This window comes from Mesocricetus auratus, unplaced genomic scaffold (genome assembly GCF_017639785.1).
Source record: "Mesocricetus auratus isolate SY011 unplaced genomic scaffold, BCM_Maur_2.0 Super-Scaffold_100051, whole genome shotgun sequence".
In the NCBI taxonomy this organism is placed as follows: Eukaryota; Metazoa; Chordata; class Mammalia; order Rodentia; family Cricetidae; genus Mesocricetus; species Mesocricetus auratus.
In genome coordinates this window covers 315,004-342,480 of record NW_024429228.1, presented here as the reverse complement: position 1 = coordinate 342,480, position 27,477 = coordinate 315,004, and the positions used below count along the sequence as shown (strand labels likewise).

The following is a 27,477-nucleotide window of genomic DNA, read 5'->3' as shown; positions in this document are numbered from 1 at the left end:
GCAGAGTTCCTTCAGTGCCCATCATTTTCCCTGATGTAGATTGGTGCTGCCAGAAGCAGCCCTGTCTCACTCTTCCTAAGCCTTGGGTTAGTAAGCACATTAAATGCCATATATTCTGTAGGTTTTCGAAGTGAAGAACATCTATCAATCTACATATGTCTGTGTATGACCTTGAAAACATACCTTACATGACTATAAATTTGAGTACTACAGATGACTGTTAATCTGTATTTCTTAATTATACTTTACAATTTAAATGAGCTGAATAAACACAATACCTTAAGCAGGAGTAGAAACATACAAACAGTATAACAAAATTAACTTTAAATTTGTCGCAAAATCCATACCATTGTAAAATATGTAAGATTAATAGTAGTTTTTTTGGATTAAAGTAGATTCAGTAATCTACCCCTTTATCCCATCTTTTCGGTATCGAATCCCCCTTCTTTTAGAAAAAGATCTGAATTTCTCTTTTGTTTAGCCTATTTTTGACAATAACCAATAACAATTTGTAATCAACCCCCTAAACAAAGACAAACATCCATAATCCATTTTTGGGAACTGTGGGCATAGTTCTCTAGACTACTTCCTGTTGATTAGAGGTGCTGGTAATCTTTGGGGGACCCTGAGAAAATGTAGGATTATGGTCAAGTGCTCACTGGAGTATTCTGTGAGGCTGGATCATCTCAGCCAACAGCTTTGAAGCTGTTCTGGATGCAGAACTCAGAGGAAACAGCAACAGAGATGCCCTGAAATGTGGTGTCATCTGGGCCATCCATTCCCAGCATATTTTTCAGCAGATCTTCCTCTATCAAACCTTATTTTTCTTAACTCAGAATGATCCCAGAGCCTCTCATTTCCTGTAGAAATAAAGCAGAACCTCTTTCAAAAGTGACATATCTTTCGACTCAATGTTGATGTTAAGATATTGTTTAATATATAGGTTGGTTTAATCTAGCAGCTTTCATAATCCGAGGTCTCTTAGTAGTTAAAAAGTTTTAAGACAACACAATAATACTCTGTATTTTCCATCTTTGTGTAGCTTTTTTTTTTAAATGTCATTCTACTCCCTTTTTAAGGACTTCATTATTTTAAAACTATATTTCTTTTTTATGACTGTCTATTGTAAGCATTGTGGCAGGATTCTGGCACTCAGGAGCCACAGAATACTAAGTGTTACAGCTCGGGTGGAAGGGTATTCTGGCAGTTGGGAGCCAAGGAATACCACAGGTCACAGTAAGTGTAGCAGCTTACAGCCCTGCTCCAGGGAAAGGCTCCCCAGTGCAATAGCTCTGTTTGGGCAGGGGAGGGCTTCCCGGTGAAGCTGTTACAATTCTGCTCAGGTCCCTAGGAGTATAACAACTCCACTTTGAAAGTGTTCTGCTACTCTCAGCTCTGGCTCCAGGGAAAAGTTGTTACTTCTCTACTCCATTCCTGTGAAGGAAGATCTCAAGAGAGGAATTCTCTATGAAACAGTTCTGGCTGTCTTGGAATTGTTCTTTGGTGTGTTTAGAATTTTTTTTAAAGCTTTCTCAGGTTTTATGTGGAAATTCTCACCTCACATTGGACACCATAAGTAAGCAGGCATTTCCTGTCCCAACCACCTGTTACCAAATACCCAGCAGCTGCTTCCCAAATTACCACAAAGAGGCTTATATTAATTGTAAATGCTTAGCCGGTAGCTCAGTCTTACTAGTAACTAGCTCTTACATTTTAAGTTAACCCCTATTTCTTACTTATGCTCTGTCACTTGGTGGTACCCTTATTATCATGGTACATTCATTTGCTCCCTCTGCATCTGCCCGAGACTCCTCCGACTCCGCTCTGTTCCTTCTCATCATCCTTAGTCTGGTTTTCCTATCTATACTTCCTGCCTGGCTACTGACCAATCACATCCAGTTGGAATGACAAATCTTTCAGAATACAAGAGGATTATCCCATAGCAAATGGCTATATGGCATGAAATCAGTGAAATGACCCCAAGTGTCATAGCTAATGATGGTAACCCTCACAAGCCACCATCTCCATTCTCTTTTGGTTCTCTTGGTTTCTTTCTGTTTTTTGTTTTGTTTAGTTTTGTTTTCCACCACCTAGTTCAGCCATGACTTGCTTGGCTAAACAAGGAATTCATATTTTAGAAGTTTGTTTAATATTTTTAGAGGCAATGTTAGTAAATCCAGGACAAATGACAACAATTCCTTTCCGTCCAAGGGAGAGTGTCAAAACTGAGCCCCTGAACCCGTACTTTGTTGTCCTGCTTGGGGTAAGTTTTATGCTCATAAGCCTGCTTTTTTGTTGTTGTTGTTTTTTGTTTAGTTTTGTGCCTTCAAGCCATAAGTAATTGGTCGTAATTATAGTACCTACCCACACATAGTTAAGCCTCTGAGCTTAAAGGAGCACAATAAACACACTGGTTTTTCCAGAAGTTTTAAGATTTAATTTTGATGGATTTACCAGAAAGGCAGTCTTACTATTGTTGGTGTCAAAGCTCTCCAACCTTGCACAGCAGCAATCACATTGCTGCTTACCTGCGCTTGATACTCTCCAGGCACAGGCTTGATGAGCCAGTGGCGACCTGCATTAGATTTGCTCTCATTTTGCAGTTTGTAATCCTGAGATCTGGAGCCTTTGCCAGAATCAGACCGTAAGGTTGGTGCTTTTGCATTCTGCAAATGAATTCTGTTTGCCATCCTGACCCAAGACACAGAAATTAAATAAACTTGTTTTATCAGCAGTTTGTTTATGTACCAAGTTGCATTAAGGTCCTATTATGTTCCTGGCCTAGAAAATAAGGGGAGGGCAATGAACAAAAAAGTGAGAGGGAATTGCTACATTTATGAAACTTACATTTTTGTTTTTCCCCTCAAGACAGCCCTGGTTTTTCTGGAACTAGCTCTGTAGACCAGGCTGGTCTTGAACTCAGGGATCTGCCTACCTCTGCCTCCTGAGTGTTGGGATTAAAGGTGTGTCCTGTGTTGCTGCCTAGAGAGCTCTCTCTCTCTCTCTCTCTCTCTCTCTCTCTCTCTCTCTCTCTCTCTCTCTCTCTCTCTCTCTCTCTCTCTCTCTCTCTCTCTCTCCCCCCCTAGCTAGAATGTCATTATACCAGATCAACTTTCTGATCAAATGTGCCTGAATGTTTTTTTTTTCATTTAGATTTCAGTTGATAGAGTTGCTGTGTTTAATACACACTGTTGGAGATTTATTTATAGATAGCTGACTGCACATTTGAACAAATAAACCAATGGGTAATATTTTCCATTGCTAAAAAATAGCGCTTCACTGTCTATTATTCTTAAGGAGTTTAAAAAAATTATTTTCTGTGTATGGACATGCATACGTACTTGCACACCATGCTATCTAAGAAGGGTAGAAGAGGGTGTCAGATCCCCTGGAACTGGAGTTTTTACAAATGATTGTTACCTTCCGTGTGGGTACTAGGGAATCAACCTTGGTCCTCTGGAAGAATAGCCAGTGTTCCTATGTTTCATTTGTTTAGGAAACATACCTGCCAAGCAGCAGTTAAAGACATAAAACGCACAATCACTGTGTTTTTGCAGATATTTTGTGTTAACATTGATATTGGAGATTTGGGGGGTGTTCTACTGTAGGCATACATGAAGTCTTTTTAGTAAGAACCTTCACATATACTCACATTTTAAGTGTTTCTTGGCTACCCTTATTAGTCTTCACTATTGATAATTACTTTAATGATATTTTCATATGTTCTTTGTGTACTTGTTATTTGTGGACAAACAGACCTTTCCGGTTCCTGCAGATACCCTTCTTAATCTAGTTCAATGACTTTACTTGGAATAAACCTCAGAATGTGAGCCTGGGGCCCCTGCATGCACCACTATGAAATGCTTCCTGTATTTCAGGGCCAGTGTGTGAAGTTGCCCTGTTGTTGCACTTTAATACTATCTCTTCTGGGATACATTCCTGTCTTGACAACTTTGGACCTCTGGTGTGGCAGACTATATTTGCTCCCTTATATTAACTGTTACATAAAATACTTTATCCTCCTCAACTAACCCTAGTTGTAAGATCCCTGAGGCACAAAGAGTCTTGTGATAATACATGCCCAGTGACAAGAACATGAATACTGTAGCAAATGAATGATATCATAGGAAAGGGGATGCTGAGGTAAGGGCCCTTTGGATTATTTGCACTACGTGAAAGAGTGTCAGATAAAGAGGATGAGTTACTGTGTTCTCAGAAATAGATGGTGATGTCTGAGAAGTTGAGTTCTTACCACTGAACAAGTATTTACGGAGCATCTTTGTTGAAATGTGATCCACACAGTGGTCACACACTGAAATGTCTCCATCCTGCCCCACCCTATAAATGAAGATATGAAGTCTGAAAATCGCTTCCAAAAACACAACGAGATCATCGAGGTTGATTAATGGGGTTTGGAAGATTGTTACCAATGTATGTTTGGGTATGTTTGTAATTTTTCTTAATAGTAACAAGTATACCACTCATACACCAGGAGTTGGGAGACTTTGATTTTTTTCCCTGATCCCTCAACTTACTGGCTATGTGATCTTGGGTAAATTATTAATGTATCTTGAGTGCCATTTCTCAACAGTAAATGAGGAAGTTATTCATACACATTGGACGTTAGTGGGTTGGCATGATCAAATGAAACTACTAAAAGGCCATACTGTACAAAAATGGAAATTGTTAGCAAAACTAACTTCTGCCCTCAAGCAGAAAATGTAATTTCTTGGAGGAAACTGCTGTGTGTACTGATGAAGTGGAAGTATGTGTTTTCACAGCTCTCCGACCCCATGTGACAGCATGAATGGATTCAGTGTTATAGTAAATAAAATCTTTATGTTAAAATTAATGTTGAATCTGCCCATTGTTGGATCTCAGTGATCCAATCTGTTAATGGAATTTCATTTTTCTGTGTGAGAGTCTGAGGTCGCTCGGATGGGACCCTGATGTCCTTTGTGCTTCGTGTTTTAAGACTACTCTAGATTCATTGCCTGGTAGCTCATGTTTAGTTGGGCCCACACTTCCTTATTGGTATGTTTCTGTGACTGATGGACGCGCACACGCGCACATGCAGAGGTTGGAGGACACCCGGGAAGAGTTGGTTCTCTCCTTCCACCATGTGGCTTCCAGGAGTTGAGCACAGATCATCAGGGCTGGCAGCAAGTACCATCTCACCCACACTGTCACCCTTTTCAGACCGTAAGCTCTCAAACAGAATTACTTATTTTATGTCACACTTTTGAGCTCCCTGCTCCATTTCAGATCTGTTCCTGTCACAAAGCTGCTTCATGATACTCACATTGTTCTGTGTTTGGGTTGCTGTTCCAAGCAAGGAGGCCAGGCTCCTTTCAAGGGCACTCGTTTCTAGTAAATCTTCTTTCTTTTCTCACTTTCTTTATTGATAAGCACCCTCTTAACCTTTGCGCTGGGTATTCCTAATGGTTAGCATAAAACATTTGCTTTTCCTGGCACACTTTTGGTTTTAAAAGGCATACAAGTATTACATCAGGAGTGTTGCCACTTTGGCTACAGAAAAAGAAAAACAAAAGACTATTCCAAGAATAGACTTTTAAACTTTGGGGTACTGACCTTAAGTAATACATATTTATTTATTTATTTATTTATTATTTTTTAGACTTATTTTATCTGTGTAGGTGTTTTGCCTATGTGCATGTATGTGTGCTGTGTGCATGCCTGGTGCCTGTAGTAGCCAGAAGAGAGTGGTGAATCTCCTGGAACTAGAATTACAGATGGGTGTAAGCTGTCATGTGGGTGCTAGAAACTGTTCCTGAGTCTTCAGCACAAAGAAAAAATGCTCTTAGCTGCTAAACAATCTCTTGGACCCCAAACAAGATAGTTTCTTTTTAAAAAAAAATTTAGTGGAGACTAAGAGAATCTATGGTCTCAAGTTGGGAGTTTTAGATGATTTAGTATGCACACCAACCCTACAAAATTGTTTTAGAAAAATACTGAAGAGTGATAAAAATGAGACTCTTCTCTTGTTAGACCTCTTAAGAACCAAGTCATAAGTATTTGAAATGGTGGATAAAAGGTTTCACACAGCTACTTGTGAATGAAGAATATGTGACTTAATTTGATCTTTGAAATAACACATTTTTTTACATAGTTCACAAAAATCATAATATCCTGCTAGTCATTCTAAATTACTTCAACTTTTTAAATCATTTTGATTTAATGAACTTCTGGATTTTTAAACTACTATCCATGCCAACTGGGATCAGAGATACACCATCAGGTTTTGCAGGGGAAAGTCTGTTTTTGGGTTTTACTCTCTACTTCTCTCTACTTCTGATTGCCTTGGAGTGATGGGGATGACCTCAGCATGCAGTTGAATCCACTGGTACAAATCTCAGATCTAGAAACCCAGCAGGGCATAGTAGCGTAAGCCTGTAATCCTAACTGAGGCTGAGGCAGGAGGAATGGGAGTGTAGAGTCAGTCTCCACTACATGGCAAGTTCGAGACCAGCCTGGGCTGCAGGAGATCCTGCAGAAGGAAGGAAGACTGGCTGACTGGCTCCTGGCTTTTGACATGAATCAAGAGAAGCAAATTTATGAAAAGTGGTACATGTCTCATCTCACTGATAAAATAAGAGTAGAATCTATCGTTAGACAGTGAGCACTGGTTTAGGATGTCACTGTCTGTCCGAAGGAGAGAGGATGGATAACACTGTAGGTGTTAAAGCTGGGGAAGAAGGGAAGAATCTGGGCTAGCACCAAGGTCTCAAGTTCCCTGATGCAGCACGGGATCTGAAGGGAACAGGAAAGTCTGCCGTGCTGATGAAGCTCTTGCACCTGTGCTATTCAATGAATGGAATCGGCGTCCTCAGAATTCTGTAGGAATGCACCGCATTGTTTGCTTGCTTTTCTTGAGGACCTTATTTTAACTGTTGTTAAGTGGTTTACACTGTTAACACAGTGCCCACTTATTACTTGTAAGAATTAATGTGTGCTGTCTGCTTGCCATTAGCGTAAGATTTGCAAGAGGGCATGAATCTTCATCCGTTTCCGTCCCTGCGTTACTTCCCGTATGTAGAACGGTGTCCTGCAGGTATTTTGTTAAGCAGCTGTGAAGTAAATGAGTGGGTAGATACATGGATGAAATAGTACTTTATAGTAGGATCATTGATAGTAAAATGTAAATTAGCACCAAACTTCAGTAGGCATTTAAATTATTCTGTCTAGTACTTTAAATGTCTTTAGGATGAGATGGTCTATGTGGTTCAGTCTGTGGCTGTAAATTGGCCTATGAGCTAGGAAGCAGTTCAATAGTGTAATAATTGACCAGCAGAGATCTCCCTTGTCAGTTCTCCCACTACCATAACTTTGTGTCAATAATAGTAAATGATAATGATACTTACTGTAAGTAATCGTTACTCTTATTTGCAGATTTGGTTTAAATATTTTGGTGGAAACATAACACATGACTGAATTTTTATTAAATGGTTGGTATAGGTCTTCTTTGCTTAGTGTAAGCTCTGAGGCCCTTGCATCAGTGGCTGTGTGTTTTCTTTTATTCTGTCTTAATTAGGGTTTCTATTGCTGTGAAGAGACGCCATGACCATAGCAACTCTTATAAAGGAAGACATTTCATTGGTGCTGGCTTACAGTTCAGAGGTTTAGTCCATTATGACCATGATGGCACATGGCAGTATGTGGGCAGACATTGTCCTGGAGAAGGAGCTGAGCATTCTACGCCTTGAGCTGAAGACAACAGGAAGTGAACTGAGACACTGGATACAGCTTGAGCATATATGCGATCTCAGAGTCCACCCCCACAGGACACACTTCCTCCAGCGAGGCCACACCTACTCCAATGAGGCTGTACCTCCTAATAATGCCACTCCCTTTGGAGGTCATTTTCTTCAAAACACTGCACATACTGAGGCCCAAGTGCTCAGCCTTGGGTTCCTTGCTTGGTGCTAGGGTCGCATGCACCTCCTCTGGTCAGCGGGTGGGCTGTGGTGTCAGTTGGTCGTGATCAGCCATAGAAAGACCTTTTGTAGTAAAAGGAGGGAAGAAAGAAAGACTAGTACAAAAAAGGAAAAAAAAAAAGAATGTGTCATTCCAGTCACTCCTCAAGTATGTCACTGAAATTCAATACCAAAATTAGCAGAGAAGTCAGTTTGCGAAGTTAGTTACATTTTCCTGTCTATGTGATGTTGTTTGCATCAATGTCGTCATGTCACAAGTGTCCTCAGAATTTAGAGGTTTAACACAGTCGTTTTCCAGACACTTGTAGGTGGGGGAGTTCGGCACAGTGAGTGGTGTTTTCTGTCTGGGCCCCCTCCAATGCCTCAGATAGAAGCTGGAAGTGACCCAGCAGCTAGGAATTCCTGTAAAGATTGTGCCTTCTCAAGTCTAGTGGTGTGAGTGGATTGGTAGATAGCGAGGTACAGCCTGGGTACTTGATCTGGGTGGATCTGCACCTGTCCACCTGGCCCAGGTTTCCGTTAAGAACCAAAACCTAAGAGTGGACTTACGTGGTGTCTCTGGGTTCCAAAGCCAGGGTCCCCCAAAAGCAATTTTGTTTGCCTCTGTGTGTGTGTGTGTGTGTGTGTGTGTGTGTGAGAGAGAGAGAGAGAGAGAGAGAGAGAGAGAGAGAGAGAGAGAGAGGAGACAGATACCATTTACTATTTGCTCTCCTCACTGGTAACCCTACTGTGCTTGTTTTCGGGGCCTCCACAGTTCGTTTTATCTGATCACTTTCTGTAAGGACCCGAGTTTGGCTCCCCACCACCTATGTAAAAATCGATGTGGTGGCTGCATCTCTGATTCTAATACTGGGAACGGGCCAGAGACAGGAAGATCTTGGAACTTGTGGGCCAGCCATCCTTGTCCTATGATGAGCTTGCAGGCACATTGAAAGTCCCTCCCTCAAAAAAACAAACAAGGTGACCGTTGTCGTCCACATACATATGCACACACACAAACATGTACTCAACATACATATACTCCATGTACATATATTTTAAAAAAAGCATTCACCCTCAGAGTTTTTCAATTCCACTTAGTAGGAGTTTGTGTTTATATGCATCACTGTTAAGACTAAGGATGGAGTTTACTAAATTCGATAAGGAATACAATGTAGCTCAATTTGAAGATGAAGATAGATTTGTAGAAGCTGTTGACACGTTTTACATTACAAAATGGTGTATGATGTGGCTTCCAGTTTCACCAAGAGCAGTAGAAAGTACTTAAACAAGGATGGCGTCTTGTTGGTCCTGCACATTGCTGAAGGGCATAGGTGCTGGCTGCCCTGTTCTGTAGGAGCTGCTGCTTCTTATCCTCTGCTTCCCAGTCATCGGAAGCAGCCAGAGTGGCCTTTCCAAGCCATACATCACCCATACCATTGCATTACCCACTGTGAAGTCCTTGAGTCCTTCCCAGCGCCCCGAAGATAGTTTCTAGACTTCTTAGCCTAGTTGACCAAACTCCGTAATTTTTTTTCTGTGTACTTTTCCATCTCTTCTCTCATCCTTTCCAAGAAAAATCCCAAATTTACACCAGACTACCCACCATTCCCCAAACATGAGGTTTTTTTTTTTCATACCTGAATACCTTTGGACATGCTGTTCCTTCTCCTGGGAGTGTCCCAAGCTTCCTTTATTTATCTGGCAGATTCCAGGCTAGCCTTTGAGATTCAGCTCCACAGCCACATCCCCACTGGGCAGAGTTGAATGTCTCATCTTCAGAGCCTTTGGTAACTTTTGAGCTTTTTTTCCCCTACGCCCTTAGCACTAATGGGATAGGTATCCCTGAAAGTGTGGGGGAGTAAGTGAGAATACACATTACCTATCCTGCCTTTAATTCATGCTGTTAGTGCTGAACCCCAGTCTCAGGGCTCCCTGGTGTTGGTCTGAGGCCTGGTACCAATTTTCCATCATCTTGGGATGTAGTTAGAAAAAAAGAAAAACCCCGCTCTGCAGTAGTTTTTGTTGGAACCTAGAGCGGTTCATATTTGGGGTGTTGAAGTGTGATTTCTTTGTAAAAGGTGCTGATAGTCGATGGGGCGGGGTGTGTTTATGTGTCTAGCTGATAGCTTTCTATCAGGAGTGCCAAAGTTGTTGGAAAGTTTACAGTTCGCTGAAACCCAAGGTCTGGGAACACTGCTGTATCTCTTGGGGTGGCACCAAGTCCCCAAAGTCAAAAGCCTGTGACTCATCCTTGGCTTCTTCTTCTCCGTCCAACCACCCCACCACATTCCAGACGCTTAGTGAGTCATGCCAAGTCAGCCTCCTAAACATCTCTGGAATCTGTGCTCTCCCTTCTGTCCTTGGCTGCCGGTTCCCCAGGACAAGCCTTCTTTATCTTCCCTGTGCTATTGCAGCAACTGTCCCCTTTAGGTCGTCTTGCTTGTCTCGTACCCATGCTGGAAGATGGAGGTGTTTGAAGATGACAACATAGATAGCTGTTTTCTAGAAGATGAACTTGATGCGATGTACAAGACTTCTCTAGCGGGTCTGGCTGTCTTGTTGGTCTCCTTTCTCTTATTTCTAGTGCCCTTTCTCCACCACTTGTTTACAAAACTCCCAGTAACCTTAGAGAGTTGGTTGTGTGGTCCTTTCTTCTGTGAAACCTTTTTACTGCATTTCCAGGTTGGATGCACCATTTATTTATCTTAAAATGACATTATGTCATTAAATACACATACATCTCTGTATTTACAGAATAGTTGATGTTCATCTTTTTAAATGTCTACCTTCTCTGCTGGACTCTGGATTGTTTATGATCATTTATTTTGTCTGCCATGTTTCTACCAGCACTCAATACAATCCACAGGGAAAAAATGCTAACAACTCGATACAATTCATAGGAAATAAGTACTTAATAATCATCTGTTGGTTAATCTGTGTAAGGTTAAGCTCAGATATCTAGTGCAGAGGGATAACTAGGTCTCCACAAGGCAGTAGAGCAGTATCAGTGTATCATGCTTAAAAGGTCAAGAAAATCCTCAGTGCACATTTCCAAGAACCCCATTGACAACAGTAACTCTTAAAAATGTTGTGAGGTGGACTTCAGGTAGAGTGTTGCTTAGCAGGAAGCTCTGAATTCAAGCATTAGCATCCCCCAACCCTGTCTGTCTGTTTTTCTCCCAGAGTATGGGAGCTTATAAGAGGAAGAATCCAGTATCCAAAATATCTAGTTATTTGGAATATCCAGCTGCCTAATAGATCTGCATAATAAAGATGTTCTGTGTTCTTAGAGAGGTCTGACTTGCAGTTACATTTACAAATTTTTCATTCTCTTATTTTGGATTGCTGCTAATGTCATGACTATTTATCTCGTCTGAAATAAGATCAAACTCAAAAGTAAATTTGAGTCACAGGAATATAGCATGTCATCCTTTACTATTTACAAGTTTTTATACCCAGCAAAACCGTCCATTTTCAGGGCCTTACACTTAAGCTGTTGAGAGAGATGGTGGTAGTTCAGTGCTTCCGGCGGTATTATTTTCCCATCTTTCCATGCAGTTTTCCAGTGGCCTTAAATAGTTATAAAATTCTTCTCAGTTGTTAGAAGGGTAATGCCCGGAAGTTGTAAAATTAGAATAGATCTAATTTTAAAGTAGGATTTTTAAGTATCATTTTTGAAAAGCAGTATTTTTAAAACTGTATCTTAGTCATTTTGATGGCTGGTTTCTTGCTATTAGCAGAATGTTTCTTACCTTTTCCGTTCTGCTCTGTTTGCCTGTTTTCTCATCGATAAAAATATTCTACAGAATAATGTAGCCTCAAAATCTCCTTCTCTTTAGAAAACCCATAGTTTGTCCTTGCTGGATTTTTCCTTGGTTTGCATAATGAATATTAGAGTGATTTAAAGTCTCTGTCAGCTACCTTTGTTTCTGTGGTAATTCTGCTAAAGTGCATGTGTGTGTGCATGTGTGTATGCCCATGTTCAAATAAAGATATATGTGCACATGTGTGTGCAAACTCCTTCACTGTCTACTTTTTTGTTTGCTTTACTTTTCGTCTTTTGAGACATGTTCCTCATTTATCTGGATCTCACCATGTAATCTAAGCTAGCTGACTACAAAGCCCCGGGGACTTGCCTTTCTCTGTCTCATCATTGGTGGGTTCACAAGCATGCATTACCACACTCAGCTTTTAAAAAACATTTTTAAAGTGACATTTATTTTGTGGGTGGGGATAGCTAGGAGATGTGCACAACCACACCTGTGTGACAACTTGTGGGAATAAGTCCTCACCTTGAAGGTTGTAGGGATTGAAATCAGGTAGGTGCTCAAGTCATCAAGTTCAGCAAAGGGCCCTTATCCTTCGTACCATCTCACCTGACCAGCCTGCTGTTAGCTTTCTGTTCCTAGATTCTGGTTACTTGAAAGTTGAGCGGTGCTGACCAATCTCTGCCAATCTCAAGTTCTGTTAGATTTTATACTTGTCCCCTCATCTTTTTGGTAATTGCTCTGTACTGGGTAGAGTATTGAAAATTGTATGTCACTATTGATAAAGTAATGAAACACGTTATTTTTTTCTCCTTGAGCAAAATTAAGAATTGGCATTGTTTAAATTATTAACGTATAAATTATGTTTAAGGATTAATGATCAGTGTTTTTTTTTAATAAACTCAGAGAAGCAGGTTGCAGACAAAGATAAGAGAAATTAGAGGCTCTCCATTAATTCTTGTAGAGAACTTGAATTTAGTTGCCAGCACCCAATTTAGTGGCTTGCAACCATCTGTAACTCCAGTTCCAGAGGATCCAACTCCTTTGACCTCTGAGAACACCAGGCACACACTTGGTACACATACATACATAAGGGCAAAAGAACCATACACATAAAAATAAACAAATGTTTTAAAAAATTGTTTTAATTAGTAAGCTTTCATTGTAGTAAGAATATATAAGGAAATATCAGGAAACAAACATTTCATAAATTTATCACCCAAAGATAAAACCTTGTGCTGTTTTGTTTACATGTGTGGGATCATATTGGACAAACTCTTCCAAGCCTGCAGAACATGGTGAAAGCCTTCCTGTACCTAGTAAATGTACATCTGTATCATAAGAGCCACATAGTGTGCCTGTCTGCGCATGTGTGTACTCGTGCCTATGAGTACACACAGAAAGGTCCTTACCAATTTGCGTTCCCAAAGTAATGCAGGGGGACATTTTCAAAATACCTTGCAGAGTATGTGTGGTTTTATTATTAAAAAAAAAATACACCGCTTACGTGAGCCCATCTCGAACAACTTCGAATATTTCGTCACTGATTTTGCTAGTGTTACTTGATTTTTTTTAATTTCTTTTTTTAAGTTACTACATATGGTCATCTGCGATTCCTTAAAAGGAGAGGGCTTGAAGGGTAGCTTCGTTGGATGAGAACCTGATCATAAGTACCTGAGTGAGTCAGAGCTGGGATAAAGTGACTCATCGTGCAAGGATTCGATACTGGCAGGGTTTTAGCATATGGTGTAGGTAGACTTGTTTCTCCCCCCAAGACTGTGCAGATGGTCCTCATCACACAGGGCTTCCCAGTCTTGGCTGCCTCGTCGTTTTTCCTCAAGAGAGGCCCAGGCTGGAAAACAGGGTTTTTACAGGTCAGAAATGGAAAGAGAACTGAATGTTGAATGTTGTCCAGAATGTTCCACACTGTATGTGACTCAAGCCAAAGCTGTTCACTTCACTTTTAAAAATACCTCTTAACTCTTCTATTCTTGGAATCAGAATATCTTTTTCGAGCCCTTTTTGGAGAACTGCAGTGTGTCATTTTTCTAACCAGTCAAGGGACGAGCACAAGAGGGCAAGAGATCAGAAGTCTTTAGCTTTTCAGTTTTTCCTGTGGATTTTCTGAGGTTACTTTCCCAGCCACCTGCCACCCTGTATGTGTGTGTGTGTGTGTGCATGTGTGTATGTTTGTGCATGTGTATATGTGTGTATGCATGCATGTGCATGTGTGAGTGCTCTTGTGTGTGTATGTGTGTGTGTTTGCACTGTGTGTGTATGTGTGTGTACACATCTGGTAGTGTCATTCACAGAGAGACCTCTGCATTGCTGACCCTTGCTTTTCATGCAACAGAGCAGAAGTTTGAATCGGGTCCCATCACCATTGCTTTCTGTCTCTGTGGTTTAAACAAAGTACAGAATCTTTTTCTGCTGGTTTTTTGCTCCTGTTTGTTTTGACTTGTGTTTAAATTTCTTTATTAAGATGCAGTATGAACACCATGAAATCCACCTGTGTAAGTGTGCAGTTTAGTGACTGTTTTAGTACATTCACTAAGTTTGTGCAACTACCACCCTGCTCTAAGTTTAGAATGTTTTCATCATCCTAGAAAGAAACCAAGTGCACATAAGCATTGTTCCCCTTTCTCCACCAACCCCCACGCTCCTGATCCTAGGCAACTAATTGCTCAGTCTATTTTTGACTCTACAGATCAGCCTGTTTTTTTTACACTTCACATAAATGGAATCATGCAGACTTCATGACCAAATTCTTACTTAGTATAATCTTTTCAAGGTCTATGAGGTATGGTATGTATTCTTTTCATTACCAACTAAGAGTCCAGGTATGGGTGTGCCCATTTCTTTCCTCCATCAGCTAACGGATGCTTGGTTTGGTTTTGCCTTTGAGGAATAGTGGTGTTAGTCTCAAACAAAAGGACCATCTCATAGAGTTGCTGTACGAGATTTAATAGGTCAAGAATAATGTATGCGGAGCCTGCAAGTCAGGAGGAGACAAACAAAACTTTCCTAATAAATGAGGTATGGCAGGGTCTGACCCCCTGGGCTCAGCATCAGTTACAGAGTCCGGTTTGTTCATCGTGCCATGCTCTCCTGGTGATACCTTCTCCTGGCCTTCCTCTCCTGGGCAATCATTTGAAACTTTCATCCCTTCGGCAGTCATTTCCTGAGTACCCACTGTATGCACTGGAGAGGGGAGACCTTCAGCTGTTAGAGCTAGCCTCGCTGCACTCTTCACTTATGTTAGCCTGGATTGGGGTCCCCCTCCCCCCAGTGCCACCACCGCTTTGGGGTTCTCCAAGGTGTTCACCAGCTTTAGTCCTTTATTGTGACGCAGATGCTTGGTGTGGCTGAGGTTGGCAGTTGTTTGTGGAGACTTGTATAGGCCAAAAAGGTTGCCATGGCTGAGAGAGACTTAGGGAGGTAAGGAGCTGATGAGAACTCAAGCTGGGGTTGGTGAATTAATTATCCTTCACTCAAATCCAAACCCAAGTCCTCTGTAGTTGTCGTGGGCAGCAGCTTTCTTCTTTATGTTCAGCTTTATGCTCCTTTAGAATTTCCAGAACCGTTCGGTGTTACTTCTTGGCTCAGCAAAGCTTGCCAACTCCTCATTGCTTAGATGATACGTGCTTTCTCTATTTTTCCCATTTGTGGAGATAATGATCTATGGGGTGACTCAGAACTTTCTGCTCCTGCTATTATTGTCTTCCCCACAAAGCAAAAAGTAGTGCTTTATGAATTTTCTTGTTTCCACTCTGAAGAAATGTTTTCCTTTTTCCCACAAAATAACATGCAGTTACCTTAACAGCAAGATGGCTACCTGTTTCTTTTCTGCTTCTGGTTCAGGCTGGATTTGAAGAGCTGCATTTGATACTGGGGGAATGCTGCTAGTGCCTGTTGTAGGACAATGGGGCAGCCTTAATTCTGTCATTCGACATCCACTTGACGACTTTGTTTTGGATCTGAGCAAAGCAAGATGCAGGCGTCCCAGGATTCCGTCTGCCCACCGAGCTATCCTCTGTAGCTTACTTGTGAGCTAACCGTCACACCGGTTGTTACTGGTCATGTTCAGGAATGTTTCCATACACAGAGATTGTCTGTTTGCTTTATTTTCAGTATTTACTGTAGTGTAAGGCACATCTGGTAGACTTGCCCAGTTTAAGGAATTCCCAGTTCAACTTGAAACATTTTTTTTTTTTTTGGTCAAAAGTATACTCACTCGCCAAACCAATGATGCCAGGTGTGCATTAGAAGAAGCTGAGGTAGATTCTGCAACTCTGAAAACACTGGAAGGAGATGAATTGAGAACTGGCGGGCACTCTGCAGCCCGAGGAATGCAGATGAAGGACACAGAGATGGTGACTTCTAGCTCCTGTGAGATTCGCATAAAGGCTTTCCCTGGTTTTGTTAATTTGATGTACCTGCTTTCCACCAATGGCTAACGGGAAAGGGTGCTGTTTAACTGTCGGTTTCAGGAGCACACGCCACTGAGCGTCAGACCTAACCTTTAATTAGTTGAGCGATGTATCTTTATGTGTAACTCTATCTTTATGTGTAACTCCTCTGTCTTCCTCATTTCCTTTTCTGTCCTGGGTTCCTTATTCCTGTTAGTGATGAGCTGGACTGTCTGTCTCCCCTCCTTTGTCTCCTTCTGCTCCATAAAACTGTCTCTGGTCAGATCAGGAACCTCAAAAGAGAGTTAGATTGTTGAAACTATCCCAGGCTGGCCTTGAACTCACTATGTAGTTGACGAAGGCCTTGACCTTCACCTTTTAAGTGCGACGTGACAGGTATGTGCCAACATGTTCTGTTCATAGCATGCTGAAGATCACATACTGTTAAGAGAAGCTTTCCTTGAGAGGAGCCTTCCCGCCAGTCGCCTGGGCTCTGCCGCGCCAGCCTGGTTCTAGAGCCGCATCAGTCCCAAATAAACACACAGGAGGCTATATTCATCATGAAGCTGTTGGCCTTGCTTGTCTCTTACTGGCTAGCTCTGCCTTAAGTAATTACCCCATAATTGTTGATCTAAATATGTTTCTTACCGGAGAATAGTTCCCGGCATCCTAACCCCATGGCGTCACATGTTGACTCTCCTGTGTTTCTCCTACCCAGAATCCTCCTGGATTCCTAGCCCCACCTATCTAGATTCCTATTGGCCAGACAGTGCTTTATTAGCATAAGACTTCCCCAACATCTCCTCTTTTCTGTTTAAACAAAAAGAAAGGTCTTAACTTTAACACAGTCAAATTGTATATAACAGAACAGTTATCAAGTAAGAACATAGTTACAATATTTTAGCAAGATTTAAAGAAAATATCATCCATCCCATCCTTGTGAGTCCAAAGTCCTATATGTAGCTTATCTTTTATCATAACTAAGGAAAACTATAATTATAACTATCTGTCTTCAACTCCATCAAAGACCACAGAAGGATAATATATAAACACTAGGATTGACAGAGACATCTTACTGCCTGGACAGTCACCCGAAGGCTTCTAACATGAGAAGCAAGCTCTATATCCCTGGGTCCTGGAATTTAAGAAAGTCGCACAGCCCCTTAGCAGAGAAGAACTCTCCCGGCATGCCACTGTCCATTGCTCTCGCCCTGTAGACATACTAATGGAGGAGAGAATCACTCACAGTGAATAGTGTCCATAAAGTCAGAAGCCTAGTCCACGGAGAGCAGTGCTTTCTAAAACTCTTTCACTCCTGGACCCCTTCTGCCCGAGAAATTTTCTACAACCCCAAATATATTGGACTACAAAATAGATACGTAAATGAAACATGTACTGACAATAAACTGAATTATACTCTGAAACAGTTTTCTAATATGTATATATCATTTATTGAAGATGAAACTGAAAATGTATTTTAATGAAATGGATGGGCTTGTTAATTTCACGAAAAGAATTAAATCTTGCCTGAACATGTAATGTAAAAGAACGTATTCAGTGTTTTCCAGAGGTGGTCTGATTTTCTAATTGTCAATGCCGAGAAACCCTTTTGAGCAAGTGAATACATAGTACAAAATGACAAAACGTTTTTAGAGAGGCCACTTCTAAAGTATTTTGGGATTCTGTCCTAACCCCAGCCAGAATTAATGACTTTTTACAAAGCCCGTCAGCAACTCAAGGCTGCAGTTTTAAAAATGAATCGTTGTAACATGGCCCAGGCTAGCGATAACCTCGCTTGATTGTTAACACGCTGAAGAATGGCAGTAGGAAGATACTCTTTGTTTCCATAATTAAACCGCTATACTCCCATAACAGCGGGCAGCTTTGTGTGCGGTGAATGCTGCAGTGTGTGTATAACAGTGCGACCTTAGGAGTTCCAGGCTGAGCCTCTTGGTGTTGCAGAACCCCACAGCATGCACTGTGAGAATGTGGTACATGCCATGTGAGGGACACAGGCTGTGTAGATTCTGTGTAGCAGGAAGGGCGCTTCCTGCAAGACAAGGTTGCTGTGGCCAGAAACTCCTTAAATACGTTAATGTTTTTAGTTTTCATTTTATTCTTGATTGTTGTATGTGCAGAAATCTTTTCTGGTCCCAGATGTTTTGCCACCCCAATATTCAGCTACCCAACCCCACGTGGAGTTGTGACAGTATTGAAGGAGCCGTGACTGAGGGGGCATTAATCTTACTTATGTGTATGAGCTTAACTCAATTTGTTTACTGTATAGGATGCATTTGAAGTCAGATATTGACTGAAGTCAGTAATTTCAAAATATTTATAGATGCCTGATGACTATTTTCTTTAAGAATTACCGTGATTAACTGTGCATTATTTCAGGCAAATCCCTGTATATGAGCCCCATACATGATTTGCCAAGGGTTGGAGTTTTATTTTGTTTTCCGTAAGTAATAAAATCCCAACTGGAATTCAGAAATGGGACTTCACTAGCTCAGGTAAATCAGACAGAATAGACTTGAGGCACTTAAAACGGGTCCCCTGAAACCTCAGGCCATGTTCTGGGGTAGGTGGACTGAATTGGGCAGGGCAGCCGCCAGCGCTGCGGGCTTATGCCTTGCCGGTGTGGTAATGCTAATATAAAGTTCTTCCTGGGACCCATCCTGGTCAGCTGCCACTTTCGACTGAGTATGGCGGCTGCGTGTGCTAACCCTGTGCCCATTCTGGAGTGGCGGCAAAGTCGCGATCGCCTTTAGCAGCAGCATGCTCTTGCTGCTGCTGGCCAGTACTCTGGAGTTGGTCATTTCGTGTCGCTGGTGAACCAGTGCATACCCAGTCTGTATTTCTGGAGCAAGAAGAGCCGCGTGTACGCTAGTGTGGGGCTAGCAGCAAGATGGCGAACGCTGATTGGATGCGCAAGCTCTACCCACCATTGTACTTCATGGAGCTTCGAGATTAGATGGGGGAGGGGAGATCTCCGTTTCTATTTCTGGCTCTAGTTCAAATAAGAATTTGTTATGTCCCTTAGGCAGCTGTGCCAGACAGTGCTCTCAGCTCTAGAACTATTTGGTATCCAAACAATGCAGAGTGTGCGAGGTCAGGGAGACCTGACAGGAAAAAACTCCTCTTAGAACTTCCTGCTTTGGGTCATGGTATAATCACAGCAAATAATACAGATTTCCCTTTTCTTATAACCACAATAGAAAGGCAGAGGTCGTGTTGACAAGGCTGGTTGTTTGGGAGACGTTTGTAAACTGCAAACTTTGGAAATCCCAGAACTGCTGGATGCGCTCCCATCCGTCAGCTGAAGGCCGATGGCCTGTGCAGCAGTTAAACTGAGGATGCCAACAGGAAGTTAAGAATTACAATGGATAGGATGCAACCCAGTTCAGGGAGTGTTTGGAGGGATGATTACATCCTAGGACTCACGGCAGGAAAGCTGAGTGTTGTGCTGGGCTCTGCTTGTCGTCTGCCCTGCTGCTGGAGGTCAGGACCCTAGAGACAGCAGGAAAGTAGCTCACTGGGTGGAATAGTTAAAGGGTTCGGTGCTTCACTGTGAAATGATAACAACTGATATTTTGGATTGCGTTCACTCTGCCAAACTGGAGTGCGTAGCCACAACAAATACCGAGAGCCTCTTCTCATGTCTGCTCTTTTGAACAAGTATTTATTACTTGTGTGTGTGTGTGTGCGCGCGCGCGCGTGCGTGTGTGCGCGCGTGCATGCGCCTTCATGAGTTTATACACCATATGTGTACAGGAGCCCTTACAAAGCAGAAGAGGGTGTCAGAGCTCCTGGAACTGGAATTTCAGGCAATTGCGAGCTGCCGTGTGGGTGCTGGGAACCAAGCCCGGATCTCCTGCTCGTGCCGGATAACTGACCCATCTCCCTTTGGATGGTGTTTACTCCCATCCAGGGTGACCTCCCTCCGAAGGTCATCTGAGAGTTACCGTTGACTCGCTCAGGGTCTGTACAGTGTGGCTGCATGCTTCCTGTGGACATGCAGTCATGAAGTCACTGAAAAAATGGTGTTTTTGTGAGCTTACTGAATATTTTAGAAAGTCATAAATGTTGGCTAACACAAGAAGTCATACAATGGAAGTTATTTCCCAGTGCTTATGTTCAAACGTTGAGACCTGCCTTGCTCTTTGGTTTTGTAAGTATAGGGGATATAGGCAGTCTGACAACATTCCTCATTGATTTACATAAATAGATTACCAACCAAATACCAGAGATCTTAGTTTATTTTAATTGGGTTCTATGAAAATTATTTACCATACGGACATATCTGTTGTGTTTTGTCTACCAAAATGATTATCGTTTGATTTGGAGTAATTTTAGGGGGATCCATAGATAAAAAGACATCGTGTGTATTTTGTTCTAGAATTTCCAAAATTAATATTCACAACTGTTGGCTAAAAATGTGTTTTCATCCATTCCGATTAATGCAACTGTTAACTTTTACTAAAAGTTAACAAGTTAACAGTTATTAAAATGTTTATTCGACAATTAAGGCAGGTTTATGTTACAGTGAAGAGCAGGGTTTCTCCAAACAGTGTCTTTAGAAGTGTGTCACCTGTAGCGGTGGTTCCCAACCTTCCTAATGCTCTGGCCATTTAATGCAGCTGTGTGTTAAATAGATGTGCAACCCCTGTGAAAGGGTCATTCGACCCCAGGGGTTGTGATCCACAGGTTGAGATCACTGATATATAAGCTGCTGATGGCTAGCACTAGAGTCTGCAAGTGAGTAGCCTATTGCTTGTCTCCTTGATGTGAGTTGTGAGTTTCTAAGGGGACTGTGGTATCCTCTACTGACAGATGAATACACCGAATGTTTAAAAGTATGGTATTCTTGAACCGGGACAAACAACGTCTACATAACTCCTAACTTTTTATAGCTCACAATATATAGTTAAATGCATAAAAATCCACACAGAAGGCTTAGCCGTCAGAACATTTGTTGCTCTTGCAAAGGATGTTAGTTCAGTTTCTAGCACCCACAGGCTGGCTCACAACCACTTGTAACCCCTATTCTAGGGACTCTGAAGCTCTCTACCTCCAAATGCATCAAGTACACACATGAAACACATATACATGCTTGCAAAATATTTATATACATGAACTAAAAATAATATTCTTCTGTATGCATTGCCACACATCTGTTTAAATATACTCCACTTTGAAGTTTTTCCCTCGCGTTTATCATTTAAGACAATTAGTAGAGGCTTTGTTAAGGTCACCTCGATCTATCTTATTCAGCATCCTGAGTGTGGAGCCACAGTACATTAGGTGACGTTAGCAGGTATTAATATTTTGAAGAACGAGGCATTATTTAATGAAGAGCAGCTTGGGTGGTTAGATGCTATTCATGAATTGTGTTATACAAGAGTCTTGGAAACGGTTTCAGGGTGATTAAGCAACATTGCATACAGCCAGGGTTTTAGGTAATTTCTAAGACAACGGTTTAGGGAGCAGGTGACCTTTTGGCTCAACTGTGTTATGTCCCCATCACAATTTTTCCTTCTTTTGAAAATTAATAACAACAAACACAGACATAGACACACATGGGGGAGAGTCACGGGGGGGGCAGGAAATCCAGGGAGGATACCCCTTTAATAAGAACTGGGATTGTTCATTAGCAAGTGATGAGCTACGCGCTTTTCATTAAGGAATGTCTTCGTTATAATGGGGACTGTTTGGAAAGTGACACTTGAGAGGCCCACTTGGAATGGGTATGTAATGGCCTAGCTCCAGCATTTGTATTTGATTTCATTACATCCCACTTTGGGTTCATTGTAGCTTTATTGCCAAGACAGAGACATCAGCTTGCTGATTTTGTAAGTCTTTCTTTCCTTCGTGAAGAAGTGGTTGAAAGATGTGCTTAGTAATAGTAATAAGGTGGCTCAAACCAGCTTATGGACAGATGGTCAAACCATGGAGTTCAGAGAGCCGTTTTGATGGACTCACCAAAGCCTTTCATAGTGCAGATTTTATACAGTTTATTATAGATTAAGATAACAGTGTTCTGGAGATATTAAAATTTAGTGTAGCTTCAGAAAGAAGTACCAAACTTGAAGCCCATGCACGCCAGAAATACAGTAGTTTGGCCCAGTAAACCAATCAGGCCTTGAAAATTTACTCGAAGTAGCCTCCGAATTGAACCAAGGCAGTGAACCCATGGTTTATCAGCAAGGGGCCTGTGTGTACACACAGTTTCTTGAACAAGTTTTTTAGCTTTGAAATGAAAACATAATATGAATGACATTTTGTTTCCTCTTACTTACATTACATTCATCTCAAGAAGTTTCCATCAGTGTATTTATGGGTGGCTTGTTTAATTCCTCAGACAGCTTGGTGAGACTTGCATGTGAGACAGTGCTCAACCAAAGGCTCTCTGTCCTTGGCTTGAAGGTTCTCTGGATCGCGGAAGGTTCTTTCTGTACTGTTTGTTCACCTGTGCTTCTTACTAGTTTTCCAGTGTATTCCCCCTTTCCATTCAGTGTGTGCTTGACAAGTCATTTAACAGAGCCATCTTACATTCTTAGTCGCCTTTTTTATGATTTCTATAAACATTTGGAATCCATACAGTTTTGGAGTGCATATAGCTCTGTAGTTCCTATTCTATCCTATTGGGATACAGTGGTTTCCCAATATATCAAAACATTGCATAGTATCCTGCGAATACATGCAGTTTTTTTTTCTGTCAGTTGGGTTAAAGTAATAATAAAGCCTTAATTTTTTATGGCATGATTCTACATGAGAGTTGGAATGCTAAAACTAATTAAGAATTTATGCCATTCCTAGGACAGTAATTTTGCAGACTTCTGTGTTTGAAATGTTTCCCCATAGTCCATCATGGTTGTTTTCACAGCCACGGTTGTCCTGGGAAATTTTTTTTTTTGCAGAGTCCGCCGTCTCCAGCAAATGCTTAACTGGCCTCTAATTTTCCCAGCCTGTGAGCTAAGAATTGTTAGAATTATTTTGCCTGGTGGCGAGTTTTTAAAGCTGTTTCCATCAACAAGGTCTACATACAGACTTAATTAGTTAGGACACTCTGGACATATATTTTTGATCTCCAGCTATGTTGCTTTGTGACTAATACAGTCCGTGTTTCACGGCTCCACTGCTGGACTTTGAGATAGGTAATGGCAAGAGCAAATCCCATTAGATATGATCCCATTAGATGTGATCCCATTAGGTATGATCACAAGGCATGCCCTCAGCTGTGTGTGGGATTGAGGCATGCATGGAAGATGCATGGCTTACTGCTTGGCTCGTTTACAGCTACTCATTCTGGTTGTTTCTCCCCCCCTCCTAGGTTATTTGATGTGTGCACAGTGTCACAGACAGACAGAGAGACCAAGCTTACACTAGTGTTTGAGCACGTTGATCAAGACTTGACCACTTACTTGGATAAAGTTCCGGAGCCTGGAGTCCCCACAGAAACCATAAAGGTACCAAGAATCACCCTTCTGTCTGGTGAGACTAGCCACTGTCACAGATTACTCAACACTAGTATTCTTTCTTTCGAAAATTGCCAGAATCGGTGTTTTTGAAACTTAATAACAGTTCAGAATGTCAACTAAGTAAAATGTTCAAAGATTGGGAAATCATGTAGTCCATCCAATAAGTGGGATCTTCAGAGTGGGCTTGCAGTCCAGTTTAATTTTAGGGTGAATTAAAAAAATAAACTAGCTTTAATGCGCATTAAAAATTTTAAAACTACTTATTTGTATATTATCTGGCCCCAATCTTATAAAGTTAGGTGTAACAGATATAACTCAGTATCCTGGTGGTTCTTATTCTTTATGAGATATAATTTTAAATGTCACTCAGTGACACATTATAATTATATGCTGTTTCTGAAGTATATTCACTTGGCTCTTTCTGTTTGTTTTGTTTTCTCCAATTCATAGATTTGTTTGTTTGTTTTTTTAGTCTAAATGGCAAGTAGTAATCTTGGGACTCAAAGGCAGTTAAGACATGCTTTTGGAAGCATATTGACTACAAACAAATTCTTTCTTCCTTTAGTCTAAAGGGAAAGCTACCCAAAGCATTTTAATGCTCTAGCCTGTTACTCTGCTTAACTTCATTTTCCAGTTCATCTGCTAAGAAACGTCTTTTGAATGATGTTCTCAGATACTGGTACTTTTAGACTGCAGCATAATAAATGGTTATCCATTTGGGTTTAGGCCAGGAAGAGTTCTGTTTTCTCCCATCTTGCTTCCATTAAAGAATGCGATGCATAGTGGTGGCTCCAGTTCCTTGTGCGTAGTTTGGAGGCCCTGAAAGCCCTCCAAATGTAGGATTCCTGATCGCCTGTTCTGCACCCTCTTCCTCTGGCATTATACTCCATTCCCATGACTCCGTTTCTCTCCTCTATGTGCTTAATCCAAAAACTCCACATTGATTGTGCCTGCAGAGCAGGGTTCGGTCCCTTCTGCTCACTCTGCTCCCTGACCACATTGAACAGATAACAGTTTGTGATGTGGTGTGACTTCCCAGCTCAGTGGCCGTCCTCTTCATGGACTTTCCTTTAGTCCTGTCTAGGTCTACCCAGATGTGTTTGATCTGCTCTTGCAGGGTCTACCCAGATGCGTTTGACCTGCTCTTGCAGGGTCTACCCAGATGTGTTTGATCTGCTCTTGCAGGGTCTACCCAGGTGTGTTTGATCCGCTCTTGCAGGGTCTACCCAGATGTGTTTGATCCGCTCTCACAGTGGGTATCCAGATGTGTTTGACCCGCTCTCGCAGGGTCTGTCCAGATGTGTTTGACCCGCTCTTGCAGGGTCTATCCAGATGTGTTTGATCTGCTCTTGCAGGGTCTGTCCAGATGTGTTTGACCCGCTCTTGCAGGGTCTGTCCAGATGTGTTTGACCCGCTCTTGCAGGGTCTGTCCAGATGTGTTTGGCCCGCTCTTGCAGGGTCTGTCCAGATGTGTTTGATCCGCTCTTGCAGGGTCTATCCAGATGTGTTTGATCCGCTCTCACAGTGGCTATCGTCTCATTTGCCTTAGAGTAGTGGCTGCACACTCCACTTCTTTGTTGTGTTTTCTACCCTTGTGATTATTTATGTATGTATCTTACTATCTATTTATGTCCTGACTGCCATACTCAGTTAGTTCACATAGGCATACAATAAGACACGTTGCCAGGCTCCCTTCAGACATAATTATTTTAACCAACACATTAGACATTGGTCATTGGCTTTTTCTGATGCAAGTCTTCTACCAGTCATTCCATGAAACCTTTGAAAATATCAAAGTAGCCATATATTTATAGTCCACATTATCTGCTCCATAGAATTTTTTGCGCTTCAGATTTTCTCCTAAGGTATCAGAAGATGATGTGTGGAAGATTTGCATAATTAAAATGTTCGATAAGCCAGAGCGGTGCACTAGAGACAAGGTGTGATCAGATAGGAGTAGAAATGAAATGGGCCTGGGAGATTCTTGGAGATGTGTGTGAAAGGCCAAACGTAATAGGAAGAGAAGCAGGCATGATTGTGGTCACCAGAGGAGTTGGGGAGGGCCAGGGTTAGTGTGAGCATGCTTGAGTGTGAGCGTGTGTGTGTGTGTGTGTGTGTGTGTGTGTGTGTGTGTGTGTGTCAATGTCAGAAGTTGGTTATCAGAGGCTGAGATTCTCCTGAAGGCTGAACAGTTTTTACAGCATTCAGAATTAGTGCCTCTCTAGGTTTGCTGGTAAGTAAGGTTGGGTGCTGGACCCATAGGTTAGAATTATTGGCATATGGTTAATATTAGTGTTTTCAAAATGGCATATAACCATGATCAAATGAGATTAATTTCTACTGAAAGACAAAGGTCTTTGGTTAAATTTAAAGAGTAACTAAAACTTACTTGTTTTCATTCCTGATTTTTAGTATGTTTCCAACGCAGAGTGTTGCAGTGATCTAATGAGGCTGTTATGATGCGAGTATAAAACATACCTTACAGGCTCGTGTGTTTGAACATTCCTTCCCTAGCTGGCTGGAACACCTGGAGGATGGGCCAGCTAGAGGAAGTGGGTCTTGGGACTGCCAGCCTTCTGGATTGTAGCTGAGCCCCACACTTCCTGCTCAGACTGCCTCCTTCCTGGCCAGGGACGTGTGAACAAGCTGACAGTGACACTCTTGACCATGAAGCTGCTTGTCTCCACACCTCTCGCCTTCCTTACAATGACCTCCCATCGTACCCTCTTAGTTGTGAGACAAAATAAGTCATTCATCCCCCGTATTTGTCCTTCAAGGTGTTACATCACAGTGTGGAGAAAAGTGATCCATATAAAAATTATTTTTAAAATTATGACTAATTACTTAGGAGCTCATACAATCATCAAATGGGTAGTTGTTGGGTTAAAGGTATAACTGTTACAAATATTCTTACTAGGCAGTTGTGTCTTCATTTTGGTGAGAGAGAGAGAGAGAGAGAGAGAGAGAGAGAGAGAGAGAGAGAGAGAGAGAGAGAGAGAGAGAGGAGCTTGCATGTGGCAAACATTGGCAAATACGAGCAAAGTGAACCTAAGTCACGGGCTCTTTGCACATGGTCCCGCAGTGTTCTCTAGAGTAGTCACAGCAGCTAGAAGGTTAGAGATACTGCATTGACATTCTCTTACATGTTGTCAGAGTAATTGTAACCAGGAAAATAATTTAACATGGAATAGATACATGGCTGCTATCGTGATTTTTTTTTAATGTAAGAAGATTTAGGCCAAGGACTTTGTCCTTTCCTGTCTGTCTTCTGAGGTGTTCTCATGGCACTGCTAGTTTGACACCTAATAGTCAAGACATTCCAGTGCTTATTGGGGTACTAACTGTAATGGGAAGGCAGGGCTTGGATAAAACTAGAATATTTCATCATGTCTGGACAGGGATAAAAATCTTTGTTTATTATTTAATCAACATCTTTGTTAGAAAACAGCAGATGGAGGGCTTATAAATACCTCTCAGAGAACAGGTTTCCAGATATTTGAATAACATTTGTTTTGAAAAAATTAAACTTCATGAAGCTTTACGAAGTTGTCCAGGTTGATATTTGGGTCAGTTTGTGGAGGATGTCCTTCCATTACTGCATGGTGCTCCCTTCTGTCTTGACTAAAGGAAGTCCCAGTCACCTCTGAAAAACTAGTAGTAGTAGTAGTAGTAGTAGTAGTAGTAGTAGTAATAGTAGTAGTAGTAACAACAACAATAGGAAGAGATTGTTCTTTCCAACATTTTCAAAGTAAACATTTCTAGGTATGATGTTCTAAGACTAAAAAAAATGATGTGTAAAGCTCACCTTTAAGGTGCTGTTATGATTTTCTTTAGGTCCACCTGTTCCTGTCTGATGATGATATTTGCATAGAAAGCTTGTTGA

General features: G+C 41.6%; 1 protein-coding gene across 1 annotated transcript in view; it reads left to right on the top strand.

The window, feature by feature from the left end:
- Positions 1-27,473, top strand: part of LOC121136139 (cyclin-dependent kinase 12-like) — a gene marked incomplete at its 3' end in the record, with an annotated part of 34,694 nt that extends 7,221 nt beyond the window's left edge. Inside the window, exons 4-5 of the mRNA XM_040735844.1 lie at positions 23,447-23,582; positions 27,429-27,473. Of these exons, the coding sequence (XP_040591778.1) occupies positions 23,447-23,582; positions 27,429-27,473 (181 nt within the window). The remainder of the gene's footprint in view (positions 1-23,446; positions 23,583-27,428) is intronic.
- Positions 27,474-27,477: the final 4 nt, after the last annotated feature.